This window comes from Haliaeetus leucocephalus, unplaced genomic scaffold, assembly GCF_000737465.1.
Source record: "Haliaeetus leucocephalus isolate CR32 unplaced genomic scaffold, Haliaeetus_leucocephalus-4.0 Scaffold339, whole genome shotgun sequence".
NCBI lineage: Eukaryota > Metazoa > Chordata > Aves > Accipitriformes > Accipitridae > Haliaeetus > Haliaeetus leucocephalus.
The window spans coordinates 15,590,570-15,605,068 of NW_010972775.1; the positions used below are offsets into that span (position 1 = coordinate 15,590,570).

General features: G+C 47.4%; 1 protein-coding gene across 3 annotated transcripts in view; it reads left to right on the top strand.

The window, feature by feature from the left end:
- NTRK3 (neurotrophic tyrosine kinase, receptor, type 3) overlaps positions 1 to 14,499 on the top strand; it is a 219,676-nt gene that overhangs the window by 111,534 nt on the left and 93,643 nt on the right. For all 3 annotated transcript variants that reach the window (XM_010571984.1, XM_010571985.1, XM_010571986.1), the window contains one exon: positions 9,405 to 9,593. In XM_010571984.1, the coding sequence (XP_010570286.1) occupies positions 9,405 to 9,593 (189 nt within the window). The remainder of the gene's footprint in view (positions 1 to 9,404; positions 9,594 to 14,499) is intronic.

Sequence of the window (14,499 nt, forward strand, 5' to 3'; positions counted from 1 at the left end):
CTGCAGTGGGACCATGCAGGGAGTTTGTCTGTGCACAGATGCTGCATCCCCGTGTGCCCCTGCTCACTCCTTCTGCCTCGTCCAGGTGCGTGTTTCTCAGCCCTGGGAACTGCTGGTGCTGGCTCTGCCATGCCAAGATGCTATCTCAGGAGGTTTCTCTGCAAGAATGGATGTGTTGGACCCCAGCTGGCTTCTCACATCCCACAGGGAGCATGCATGCCCAGTAGTGGGAAAAATTGGCTTGTGAGCAGCAAATGGGGGAAGCTAGATGGGGGAATGATGGAAGGTAACTAGGGATGGGCTGAATGCCAGCACCAGCATTGCCAGACAAAATAGTGTCTTCCTCCCTGCAGCAACAACTGAATAAAACATACTTTTCTTCCTCTCCTGTTGTCTGCATGATTAGCTAGTTGTTTCACCTGACCTCAGCGGTGAAAACCTTTTCCTGTTGGCAAATGAAGTGGCTTTCCAGTATCCATCCCCTATTACATGGGAGAAGGTGTTGGCTTGTTGATACTTAGAGTCAGCAGATCATTGCATTACAGGATCTAAAACATATTCTCCTGGTTACCCCTGTCCACTGTTTAGAGTCCCTTTCCTGGATATATGTTTTCTGAGTTGAAGAGGTTTGGTACTGCTGGGCCAGGAGCTTTAAGCCTAGATATAAGAATTGCTGCTTTGCCTTCCTGTGGGTGCTGGCTGGCTCTGCTGTCACGCACAACCCTGGCTTGTCAGATCCCTCCCTTTTTAATCATCAGATTGTCTCGTTTTTACTGTAAGCATTTTCTGTTGCTTGTTCTGCTGGCTTTATACATTTGTGCCACCATATGCGTTGACTTTATATTTTATACAATTTGATCTTAATGATTTGTGTCTAAGCTCAATAAATAAACTTGAGAAAGGAGGGGAAGGAAAGGACATGAGAGGAGTAGTGGGATCATCTACCCCCGATGGGGCTGGAGTGATGTTCCATACCGGGACTGCCAGGGTGACTGGAGGGTGGAATGGGCAAAGGGAGGATGCACAGGGCTGCCATGGCCCCTCCACCCTGATGCATCCTCTTTTGCAGCGAGAGCTGCCTTCTCCCCCTACAAACACCTGAAAGCATCAGAGAAAGAAGGAAATGTCAATATGTAAAGAAGGAAAGGGGCTTTTATAAACAGCAGTATTTCAGCAGACTGTTTCATCAGGAAAGAAAGTGCTTTGAGGATCACCTGTGTAGGGATCACCTACTGACAACGGATCTGAGAGCCCTTTTTTATATGAGAATGCATCTGCAATTTATAAGAGGGTGGAAGGTGGCAGCGGGGTGGGGGAAGAGCCACGTGTCCAGCTGGAGCGGTGGTGGGTTCAGGGCTCCAGGGCCTATCCCTCGCTCCCTTTCACCCCAAAGTTCAGTGGGATTGTCACCTCCTCAAGATGTTCAGGGCCCCAAAGCCATCATCTCATTCAGGAGAAGGGAAAATGGATTGCTATTGGCCATTTTCTCCTGCCTTTGCTGCCAGAGGGGCTGGAAGCTGAGGATTTGAAGTAGACCCCTCTGAGAGCTCAAATTTATGTTCTCGAAGTCTTCACCTGCCTGCAAAGCTCAAGGATATGACATTTTATATGTGCTGTTTCCCCCAAAAGCTGATGGGAGAGTCTGCACCCCATAGGCCATGACAGAAGTGGGGCTGGCACCTTTTCAGGCTCCACAGCTGGCCATGGTGTGGTTCGAGCAAAAGCCATGCTGTATGGGCGAGCCCCTGCAGCGACACCCTCCAGCTCCCATGGTGTGTTGCAGGGGTTGTGCAAGGATGCGAGGATAGCCCGGGGTGAATTTAGGGCAGGGAGACAGAACTGAGCTGTATGGGTGTGGGAAAAGCTGCTTGGACCTGGTGGAGATGGTGGTGGTGACAAAGCAAGCGCACAGAGAACTGGAATTAGGGGTGTCTCCAGTTAAAGCCCAGTGTTTTGTAGAAGCAAGGGGTCTTCTGTGGCTCAGGGGATGATGCGCCACATGATGAACCATCCTGTGGTTGGGATTGGAGACTCCAGGGATGAGGCGAAGCAGCTGCTTCCCATTGCAGGAGGGCAGGGGACGGGCTGGAGCCCACGGCAGTCTGGCTCCAAGCAGGCCCTGCGTAGGCACTGAGCGCTGACTTGGCCCCTTGCCCACATCTGCCAATAAAAATTAAGAAATTGATTTCCTTTTGTTTGCCTGACAGGACGAGGCTCTCTTTATGAGACAGTAAATGCAATCTTGCTCTGAGCATGGCTAGATTTTTAATTGTATTTGTTGTGCTTTTGCTTATTGTTTTATGAGTTTCCGTTCCCTTCCTTGCTGGTGCAGAGATCAGCCCCAGGGGATGGTTTGATTTCAGCTCTAGCAAAAGGTTGGAATTTTTTTTAAACTTTTTTTTTATTTGTTTGTTTTCCTGATAAGCTGAAGTTCAGAGTTAGTTTTCTATCTGTGTTAAAAATAAACGTGTATGGGCATACGTGTAACTCCAAGTTGTAAAGCTAGGCTGAGAGATCCTGCCTTGGAAGTATCTACTTGCCAGCTGGTGATATGGCCCTTTGAAGAACAGCATTTAAAATTAAGATCAGGGAAATATGGAAGTGCCAACAGAGGTTTGAAGTCAGAGGAGGAGGGGATTTTATATATAATATATATTGGAGTTTAATGAGGTCTGCTTTAGTGCTTGCTATACAATGCATGGTGACCCACTTTACTAGGAGAGCATTTTTTTCTAGTTATGGGTCATATACAGTTCCTAATTAAGTAGGTTAATTATATGGCTCCTTTATATTACACAGGCAAATGCAGATGGCACAGTTAGCTCTTGCAGTGATCATTTTTGATCAAAAAATGATGTTCTGAGAGACAGCTCCCAGAGGCATGGGTGGTGAGAGGAGGATTGCCCTGCAGCCCTGGGTACTCGCCTCATCACTCTCTGCTTCAGCAAACGTAGTTTCTGCCCTGAGCGCATGGCCTAGGATGTAGGTGGAGTTGTCCTTTCTGAAACCACGCTGGAGAGACCACGGTCCCATCCCGGTCCAGTGCTGCACCCACGGTGCCACAGATGCTGCCCAAACCTGATCTGCACTGCCGGCGAGGTCCTTGGTTGGAGTTTCTTTGGAAGGATCAATAAAGGGAAGAGTACTCCTTGCTGAGGGCTGTTTGGTTGCAGGTGAAAAGTGCTGCAGCCTGGGAGGGCTCTGAGCAGTGTCAGACCCTGTAGCTAAGAAGTCCTTGAAAGAAATTTCTTTAACCTTTCCCTTCCCAGCCTGGCAGTGGCTGAGCCCCTGCAGCATCCCCGGGTTATCTCTTCCAGTGCTCAACCATCCGTACTTCTAGGCATTAGGGAAAACATTCAAACCCTAATCTCCCTCAGCGCAATTTAAACCTATTATTTCTTGTTTTATCCCCAGTGGACATGGAGAACAGCTATTATATTTCTCTTTGCTGCAACCTTTTACATATTTGAAGGTTGTTATCACGTGTCCCTTCACTCTTCTCCTCTCAACACAAAGCATAATTCTTTCAGTTTTCCCTTGGAGGTCATGTTTTCTACACCTTCGATCATTTTTGTTGCTTTGGAGAGGTTACAGCGATAGCAAGCTGGAGTTTTTGTTGTTTCTTCACCTGTCTGCCTTGGAACATTCATTATGTTACGGATGTGTATGAAGTGGCCATTATCTTATCTTCTCCAATCTGTGGTTATTTATGAAATACCCCATATTCCTGAGCCTATGTTTTATCAGAAAGTATAGCTCTTAGCCTTGATAAATAATTTACCATTATGATATGATCACACAAACAGGGGGTCCCTAAGCTATATATTATTATTTGCTTTATTTTTCTTAAGTAACAAGTTGTCCATGTAACACTGTGAATGAACCAGGCGATTCACAGACATGGACTAAAAGGTATATCCTATTTCACAGAGTTTTCAGATAAACAAGGAGATGAAGGAAAACACCAAGCAAAACTCCAGTTTAGCCACAGGGAAGAGTCCTGAATAGAGAACGATAGGAGATTTTCTGAAAAGCAGATTTTGGGGCAATCTGGAAGAATGTTTGCGCAATATTTGCAGAGATGATAGTATCAGGATGGATGCAAAGCAAGAAGAGCTGGAACATTGCTGGGATGGATGGAGCATAGCCTGACCGGGAGGCTGGGGGAGAAAAGAGTGTGGAGATGAGGCCAGGAATGGTGGTGTTTGAATAATGCATCTCTCTTGGGAAGGAGGAGTTGACTGTAGAGGAGATGTGGGAGGGAAGGGAGAACAGCTTTGCTCCTTGTGATGTTTCCAAAAGCAACGTTTTCAAGCTGCCTTGCTGCTCTTCAGTTAACATCAGATTCATTTTGATGCTAATTTTCTGGTTGACTCTCCCACTAGCATTGCAAAGGGGCAGGTTGGCAGTGGCCGTATGGCTGGGCTGGAGCAGGGGCTGACTGCCTCTTCACCCAGGGGTAGTCCCGGGACATCCTTAATATCTCGCCAGTCTTTCCCTGCAGCTCTGTGGCTCCATCACTGCTGCTGACATTGCTTCCCTGGCAGAAAAACCGCATGGGCTTAGCATGGAGAACAGCTAAACTCTGTCCTTGCAGGCAGCATGGATGCTGCTGGCTGGTGAGACCCCTGCTTGGATGGAAGCAGAGCCATCGAGAGCCTTTCAGAGTACAGACGTGACATGTTTGCTGCTCAGAACATACAAGGGCTTCTTAAAGTATTAACAAATAGACTCTTTTTATAGTTAATATCCACAGTATGTTTGTCCATAGCATAGGCTGAGTTATTCACAGAAACAGCTACTGCATCACTCTTTAGATTTCAAGTTACAGAGGAGCTCCAAAATATTTTATATTGTGTTTTAAGATCAAAGAGTAGTATATCAGGAGATACCCCAGGCTACCCTTGACTACTATTCTGCATTTTTACAGTACAAAACTGGCTTCTTTTCTATGTCCCTCTGCCCATTTCTCTGTCAAGTGGGAGGTAAACCTAAATCTTAAAATCTGTACTCTCTTTTTACTCCATCTTTTTCCTTTAACCTTACCTGGAAAATGCACTGCTGAAGCCTGTGAGAATTCTTCCAAATAAAGCCATTCATCAGCATTATACATCAGAAACTCAACCGCTTTACCTACTTAACAGCAAAAAACATATGCTATTGCCAAGATAGATTAAGAGTTGAAGTCTAGGTAGCTGCTTTGTTTCCAGGAGTTACTAATGGTAGTATATATTTTGAGTGTCAGAGCAATAGTCAAACCTATAAAAGTGATTGGTGACTGCTTGATATCAATGATGTTTTTAAAGTTTGTCTCAGGCTTGTACAATGAGTCCAGCACTCATCTGAGTCTCAGAGGGGCAACAGAGTGGCCGTGTGCTTAGAGGGCACTGTATCTCAGCTGTGACCAGCCAGAAGAGATGGGAACGAAAGAATGGAAGTAATAAAGAGCTACGACTGTGTTGTAAGGAGTTAATGTTGTCCAGATTTCTATACCTCCCACCCCTCCCTAAAAGTTAATAGGAGAAACTTGGAGAAGTCCTCAACTGTAAATTACATCTTTAATCCAGTTATACCTTGTGGAGGCTATTGGGATGAATTGGCTGAATGATATGTTATAGTCCATGCCAGCTTGGTGCCTACCATCATCAGAAATGTTTTTGAAAGCTTGAAAGCAAGTGCATTGCACCCATCGTCTGTGTTCCTTAGGACTCTTGAGAATGTGATTTATTTTGTTTTTTTTCAAGACGTGGAAATACAGTCAGAGGCAGTAAACTGTCCCCGGATGATTGCAAGGGTAGAATATATTTTATGTGGTGTACTATTGCTGTGGTGTCAGGACTGCAACTGCCTTGGCAGTTCTTGGGGTTTCCCACTTTCACAGAAATGGGAAGGGGTTGAGATGGTCATGGAGGATCAGAGTTCAGCTCGGAGGCCTTTGAGGGTTGGTAGATCTTGTAAATGTCTGAGCTTGGCAGCATCAACTTGAGGTGGATGACTAAGAGGTTGAGTCCGTTCACAGGACCCAGTGCTCGCTGGGGAATGGAAGTGCAACTGTGGATCAGTGGAGACATGGTTACCTCTTACCCCATAGATCTTGGACAGGTTTGGGGCATGAAACTAGGGATAACACATGTAGAAAGTCCACCTAAGCAGTGAACAGCAGAAAAAAACCTGTGCAGTGTAAAGAAGATCAGACTCTGGATCTGTTCAATGACAAGGAAACTGCCATCAGAACATCAAGTAATAGATGCTGGCTGTGTTTAGTTTCACAAGAACCCAACCTCCTTGATCATGCCCTACTTCTTTAGATGTAGCCATGTCTTTCTAACCTGCTTGTACAGGGGAACACTGCTGTGATCTGTGGTCCTTAAAAATGAGGAGGTGCTGTGCAAGCAACGTCAGCGAGGGTTATATGCTGGCAGGGCTTTGTGAGCCCCCAAGAACTACGTCCCCAGCAGGGTCTGTGCCAGCCTGACATATGTCCCATGGTTGGTTATGAAACCTACCATCTCCCTCCAGTACTAACGCTGTAGGAGATGTCCTCTTTGCTCCTTGTCACAAAGTTGTGATTTCTGCTCTCAGAGCAGAGGACAAAGACTTCCTTCGTGTCATTCGCTAGCAAGGCCTTTTACATCCCACTGTGTGATTAGGAACCTTCCTTTGAAGCAACACCTTGGCTCCTTAGGGAAAGCAATAAGCCCTCAATAGCCTCTCCCACCACTCCACTGCAAGGGAGATCTTTATGGTGTCTCCTCAAATTATTTATACCAGTCTATACCAGCTGATATTTTTATGACTTGTTTTATGAACTGCACCTTGAAACACAGAGGTCTCCCCTTCCCACCACAGCCGAGCCAGCCAGCAGTGCAGGGTAAGGCCAAAGGGACACGCACACTGTGCAAAAGCCAATCCTCCTGGTTTGCGTGCAAAGACTTGACAACATGAAAGAACAAAAGTCATTCAAACCAAAATTGCCTGTTTGCTTTTTGTGTTTGGAGAAATACAGCGTGTGTAGTCCCAACAGAGGCATCTTGCGGCAAGAGCTGAATTTTGCCTTTGCATCTCAAAAGCTGGAAGTCACGTGGGCCCGGGGAGTAATGTAAAAAAAAGCCAGAACCTGCCAGAAGGAATTCACAATAAAGGGAGAGACTTTTTTTCCTTGTGACTAAAACACCTGTCACGGCTGCTAGGACTCTGCTAATTACACAATAACTTTATTATATCCCACTTGGAAGAACAAACGATACTTGAAGCTCCAAAAATGAGCAGCCTTTAGACTAGATTAATGACTGCATGGAGCCAGTGTTCGCCTTGTCCTCCCAGAAGCTCTGGAGAGTAAAATGGCTTGAAGACTTTGTTGCTAGTACTACATAATAAAGTAATTGTGCAATTAGAAGTAGATTACTGATGGGAGAGAGGCATTTTCTATGCAATGTAGGTAAAAGCCAGGCTTCTCTGAATAAGTTTCAAGCCTCAGTGCAGCATCTCGGCTCATTTTTGCTTGAGCTTCTGGTAGCTCTGGTAGCCCTGGTAGCATCCATGCAGGAGAAAAGGGGCATCTCTAGTTGAGTGTGGTTTTTCTTCCCATGTGAACATATAAGGGAGGTCCTCATGGAAGGTTGCAGTGCAGTCCCCACATTGCCCAGCTCCTCAGGATCATGTGTTTACACAGCATGAACGGCTGTGGCATGGATTAAAGGGTTTCACTTCGTGAAGGAGGTGCTTGTGATGCTGGCTGGCAGGTTGGACCCCAGGACAGGTGAGAGCAGATGGAAGTGGGGAATAATGTATTAATGCCTGATGTCCCCTGAGGTTTCCAGCTTTGGCAGCTGATAGCAAAGACTGAAGTTAAAAGATGTAAAAATAAAATAAAACATAAGTCAAAAATTGGGGCACGGCTGAATATTGTGAAATAGTTCTATGTGCGAAGCAGGCCTTGGCTCTCAGGTATGGATGTTCTTTCCTTCATCACTTTATTTTACCTATGGGAACAAGCCTGCCATTGGTTTGGGCAAGATTAGAGCAGTGATGTAAAGAGTCCTAGCTGGGGCACGAAGCTGAAGGACCTGGAGCATGGTTGCTGGCTGGCCATCTGCAGGAGGGAGATCAATGTGGGTACATTTGGGCACACTGGTGTTTTGGAGACCTATTCCATGGAAGTAGACAAGGTTGCGTAAGTGGGTGCTGTGGGACTTGGGGGAGGCACGTGGACTGGCCCAGTTGGCTGGGGTGCTGAGATGCTTGGGGAGCAGGAAGGTCTCTTGTGTACATTGACCAAGGAGGTGGGTGCTGAGGGCTCTGTGCTCATGGAGCAGCAACTTCAGGACTTTGCATGGGGGTCAGCGCAGAGGGACCACTTCAAGCGCTCCACCAGGTCCCTCTCAGCCTGGCGGGGATCAATAACTGGTCCTGTGAGCAAGAAGCAGATGGGGAATTGGGATTTAAGAAGTACTTGAGATGGCAGCACATGAATTAGAGGAGATAAAGAGGAGGGAATCTTCTGGGTTTGTTGCAGCTCAGCCTAAAGTTTGTGGTGCTGACTTCTCCATATTTTGCTGGGGCCTCTCTTCTCTGCCATCCTTGGGTGCCTGTGGCCTCGGGGTTCCAGCATGGCACAGGGCTCCTCTCAGGGTAAACACCCTCTGTGTCCTTGCTCTAGTGAGAGCAAATAATGAACACCAGAGAGGCTGTGGAGGGATGGGAGACTCCTATTACTCCCATCCTGGGGGGGTGACTACTTTACCTCATTTTCTTGCGCGTCTGATGGTGGTGTGAGCTTTTTAGGGTCAGGAGGGTAAGGGGGAGATGTTGCCGTTTGTGCTGGTGGTGGGATGCAGCATGAGCTAAGCAAGATCTGCTCCAGTACTTCGTGGGTCCCTGCAGGTATCAGCCTTACCAAAGGTCTCCATGCGTGTGCTGGAGTGAAACTGGAGGAGGGGAGACAAGATGGGCGACACCTTGGGTGAGAGAAATGGTGTGAATATGGGTTTGGGGTGAAATAGATCTTCTGTAGGGGTGATGTTTCTCCAGTCTAAGCTCAGTTATGTATTTTGCCAAGCTTATGATACCAGGGTATACAGGCACCACAGCGACTGATCTATCTTGTGACAGCCCTAGGTTTGTGCAGCACTCACCTCTGCTGTAGTGTCACCTGTGGCTACTTTAACCTCTGCAGGATTGTCAGCCTGGTACCCCAAAACCAGGAAAGAAAACTTGAGGTGTCTTCCCTGCCTTGTGAGCTGCCTGGGGATGGGCTAACTGCCGGGAGTGCTAGGACAGGCATCCGGTCCAGGGGCTGGTGGTGGTCCACTGCTGACCCGCAGGGATCCATACCCGTGTGGTCAACAGGGCTCGTGGGTCCCCTTTCCCGTGTTGTGCCTGATGGATGTGTGTGGTCTTTGCAGGTCCTGTGGCAGTGATCAGCGGAGAGGAGGATTCAGCCAGTCCCCTCCACCACATCAACCATGGCATCACAACGCCCTCGTCCCTGGACGCTGGCCCGGACACGGTGGTGATCGGCATGACCCGCATTCCCGTCATCGAGAACCCCCAGTACTTCCGACAAGGTCACAACTGCCACAAGCCAGACACGTGTGAGTGCCCGATCCGGCCGGAGCCCCCTGCGAGGACCAGGGGATGGGTTGGGGGGATGGGGGAAAGAGGGTGGGGAGGAAGAGGTTAAGAGGATGAGGAAGAACAGAAGGAGGTTTTTGAGAAGAGTGGGTCTTGGTATGGTCCAGAAACCAAAGTGAATCTCAGGTCTCAGAAATCACAACATACATGTAGGTGCTTCCAGAGTAGACTTTCCACCCTCACCTTCACTTCCCTTCACCCTCCCTCCGCCACCCACCAGTCACCTTCCCCCCTTGCCTGAAAGTGCCATTCAAGCTGGGGTCTGCCTTGTTGGCTCCAAGCGTGAGGTCCCAGGCATGAGCAAGAGCTGCCTGGGAGCGTGGGGATGGATGTGACCCCTGCCTGGCTGGGGAAAGGACCTGCGTCCCCTTCCTCCTCCAGCAGTTTCCCAGCCATGGGACTGCCTCCTTGGCTCCCTGCCGGGCCAGGGAGAAGCTCAGGACACGTGGCCATAGGTGGGGTAGATGCGTGGAGATAAAGAACAGGAGGCTTAGATGCTGGATGTCTTGTTCTCATGGGCTTCTGTAAAGCTTTTGTATCTTTCCCGTATAAATCTGGGTTGTGAACTGGGCTCGTTAGACTAGCAGGTGATGATCAAATGGTCCTCTCCATTTTGCGTTCCTAAATTCTGAGCGTAAAAGAAAAGCGCTGGGTAAAAGGGTGTTTTTCTGGGAGTCCTGCACTGCTTCCCATGCAAGTGGTGAGATGCAGCCTCCGTGACCCGTGGCTCGCAGCCAGTAGTTGAGTCCTCCTAGGCCTCTTACCAGCTGTGAGATGCAAGGTGAGCAATGCAGGAGGTCTGGATAACGTTCCTTTCCTGCTATTGCTCATCTTTTTGGTGTGTCTTGGTTCTAGGTAGAACTGGAAAAACAAAAAGCTTGCAAAAAAAAGGGAAAAAAAATCCAAGTTGTGTTATGTCTGTGGCCCAGCCAGAAGTAGGGAGTGCTGCACTGGAGTCGCCTCTGCTCTCCCCTTGGCTGCTGCTGACTCATGAGTGCAGGAGACGTAACTCAGCCCCTGGAAACAGGGAGGAGGCCGATCTCCCAACCTGCGGAAACTCATTCAACATTAAGTACTCAGCAGGAGCGTGCTGCTCCCTAGCCACCACTCCTCCCATCAGGGGATGGGGAGCTGTGGCTGCTGCTCCCATGGAGGTGTCCCTGGGGCAGCCCCTCTCAGGTGCTGCAAGCCGGTGCCTGAGCCGTTATCACCATGCTTCGCTTGCCGGAGCAATGGGGTGTACCCAATGAGTGCACCCGGCTTTCCCTTTGATTTTCATTTTAATGTGCTAAATTTGGTCTGTTTGTAGAGAGGGGAGGAGGAGGGCAGTGATTAGGCAGGAGCAGAGAAGCTGAATGTAGCATGGGTTTTTCCGTGATGTTAATTATGTATTTTACATTTCTTATAGCACTTCATCTCAAAATGATTTACAAACTCTGATGGCTTGGGAGGGGGGCTCCCTCACTTTATGTTTTTTCCCTTCCCCTCCTGTGCTCTCTCAAATCTCTTTGATCTATGCGCCGACCATTGCAAGACGCGGGTGCTGTTGCAGCTGTGCAGTAGCAGAGCTTAAACCTCAAAGGATTAAGTTGTGCTCCGAGTGTTTGCCCTGTGGGGCTTGTCAGAGCTGAACGGGTTGTAGGGGAAGTCACTCGCAGCAGGATTTGGCCTCGGAGTTTCATGGGGCTATTTGATTAGGACCTGAAGAGTTCACAGAGATGCTTGGGGGCGGCATCTGGAGCTGCTTCTCCCATGGAAGATGCCACAGGGGGGAAATGCAGCACTAGTGACAACTGTGCACACTTGGAAATCCACAGCAAATCACCACCTCCGAGCTCCAGGTTTCCCTGCGAGGCAGCAGGGCTGAAACCAAACCCCCCCCCCCCTCCAGGCACTAACACCTTGTTTGGGTGCTAACAAGAGGCAAACCACAGCTGGATGCTGGCAGGTGGAAAGCCTTTCTATTTTTTAGATTTGCTTGTCGTTCATGGGGCAAAACCCAGGCTTTGAGACCAGGTGGATTTGGATTTGGTGTGTGTTTTGTATTTTAGTCCCCAAGACTTTACTTGGACAAAACTTCTGACTTCACCGGTTGCTTTGCTTGAGGCTGGAAAGTTTCATAATTCACCTTTTAAATTAACCATGCTTTGGGGACCATTCGCTGTAAGGGGTTTGTTTGATCTGATGTGCTCTGCTCAACTTAAACCTGAGCTGGAGAATATTTGTTGCTCCCGTTCTCCCTGTGGTTTTCATGCCAGAGGGTTTTTCTTTCCCCCTGTGCAGAGCTTGGACACAAACTCTTCTTCATTTGCTGTCACTTGTAAAGAGGAGAACTCTGGGCTGGGGAGTGCCTTGATGTCCAGCTGAGCCTGTACTGCTGCAAGCTGTCATCTCTCTCCTGCCACCCACCTCCCACAGAGCTGCTGTCCAGCTGTGAGCAAAGGTGCTCCACGGCACCCAGCATCTCTCCTTTTGCACCGTGGTGTAGCTAGAGCAACATCTTCAGCAAGCAATTTCTCTCTCCATTGTGCAGCTTTTCTCCTTCCTTCCTCCAGCAAGCATCCCTGTGCTCTTGGATGTTGTCTGGGTTGAGGACACGCTGATACCCATTGCCGCGCTGCAAAGAGGAGAGCAAACTCTATATGCTTAATGCAGTATTAATAGTACATTGATGTGATATAGATTTCTGTCACCCTCTATACTAGCAAACATTGCTTATCACGCAGGGATGACGGATGTTTATTCCCAGCCACTTAGCTCTGCATAATGGAATTGCAGCTGAAATATGGAGAGCAGCTCCCTGCCTATGGAGCTGCAGCCCCTCTTGCTCCCGCTGTGCAATGCAGTCCTGTGGGCTCTTCTTGTTAACGTCTCCTCAAGTAGATAGAGACATCTTCCTCACTGGGGATGTGCTGTCCTTGCATCAATGAGTTGAAGGGCACAGGAGCCAGCTCTCTCTGAAGTCTCCTACCCCCTTTCTGCTACTGCCTGATTTAGAGAAACAGGAGGGACAAGCTTGGCTCAGGGTCCTTTTTTGCCTCCTGGCTGAGGGCTTCTCAAAGAGCCATGGAAGAAACTGCACCACCCTGTTTTCTTGTGATGAAGCACTGAGTCGTTGGGAAGATGCTTCCCCCATCTTTACACTGTAACTCCACGGCATGCTGGGCAGCACTTTGCAACCAATCCGTGTTTCAGCCATCCTCAGCCCTACCTGGAGGGTTAAGTAAAGAGCTTGGCAGTGGGGACAGTCCAATCACAAATCAATTTCAGAAGAATAAGCTGAAATGGTCTTTTTTCTCCTGATCTTTTGCACATGGAAGAGAAACCAAGTGGTGTATCTGCTTGGCAGATGTCAGCAGGAGGAGCGACAGGTTGATGAGTTTGTACCTCTCTGTATTTGGAAATAAACAGATGAGAGGAGAAGAACAGGATTTGTTGCAGAACAAGCACTGTGGACAGAATATGTGATGAGGAGATACAGTGTATGACCACATGGATCAGTCCTATGATCAGGGGTTTTGGTAATGCAAAATATGATCCAGTCTACCTTCATTTGTGTCCAGAAAATGGCTGTCCGTCCTTCTGGGCAGGAAAAGTCAGCTCATTACAACGGCGAGCTCCTTATCAGTGGAAAAAAAAGGAGCATTGGCTTGAAATAAGTTCATGAGGCTGTTAGTAGGACATAATTTTCATACATATGCTTCTTGGCAGTAACAGCAACTTTTAACCTTAGCTCCATCTCCTGATGTTCAGGATTCAAATTTGCAAAATGGGTAATTATGAGTAGCTGGAGACTTTTGCGGTGAAAGACTGGTAATGTTTCAGAAGGAACATTTTGGAAGATTATTTTACTTTAATGGTAGTAATTAATTATTAGCACAATGCATCAGATGCAGATTAGTTCTTGGATCTGATCTCTCAAGCTTTACTCAAATTCCACAGCACAGTTTTGCAGTTATTCTATTCTCTCATATTTCTTGTCTGACCAAAGAGGTCTTCTCGAGAATGACACAAATCAGAGAAAAAAATTCAAACCTTAATGGAGAAAATTAATCTGGGGGGCAGATCCTTTGCAGATCCCTGTCTGTCTCCCATCAGTGGATGCTCGGTTCCCACCAGTGCTGTGAAGCTAGACTTTTGGGGCAAGTGGTTTGATTTTCGTGGAGGTTGTTGCCAGACATGACTGGAGCTGGCTGTGTTTTCCTCTTCCAGGACTGGCGCAGTCTGGGGACTGGGATGCATTCTCCACACGGGTGGAGCAGCCGTCCTTCCGTAGAGTCCTAATGAGGGTTTTTTTCAACCTCATTTATTACAGGCTGCCCTGACATAATTACATATTCGAAGTTAGTAATTACACATATTCATGCTAATTAAGTAATTAGATATAATTACACTAACTGTAAATACATGGTAATCGGCTAAAAAGAAGTACTTCAGAAAAAAACAAGCAAATCACACAATAAAAGCGCCATCAGCACTCTTTCACTCAGTACCCTGTCTTTATCTTGTATTTCGGTGCAGTTTAAAAAGAACATTGTGGTCATTTCAAAAATCATAATTTTTAAACAAATAGATTTCCTTACCTCTGTTTCTAATAGGTCTTGAAAACAAAACTGGGAAGGATATTTACCCTTACCACTGTAAATTCTTTTTGTTTGCCTAGTGTGTTTTGTTCATCCTGGGCATGGGAAGCTAGAAAGTATGCAGCGTTTCTATTTTTGGTCAGTTCATGTTCCCATTTTCACTAGAAACAACACCAACATAAAAATAAAGCCATAAATACTTGCAGTTTCATTTGGCTTAAAAAGAAAACTGAAACTGTTGGTAGCAGAAAAGGGAAACTTTTCTTTCTTTTTTCCCCAGGGA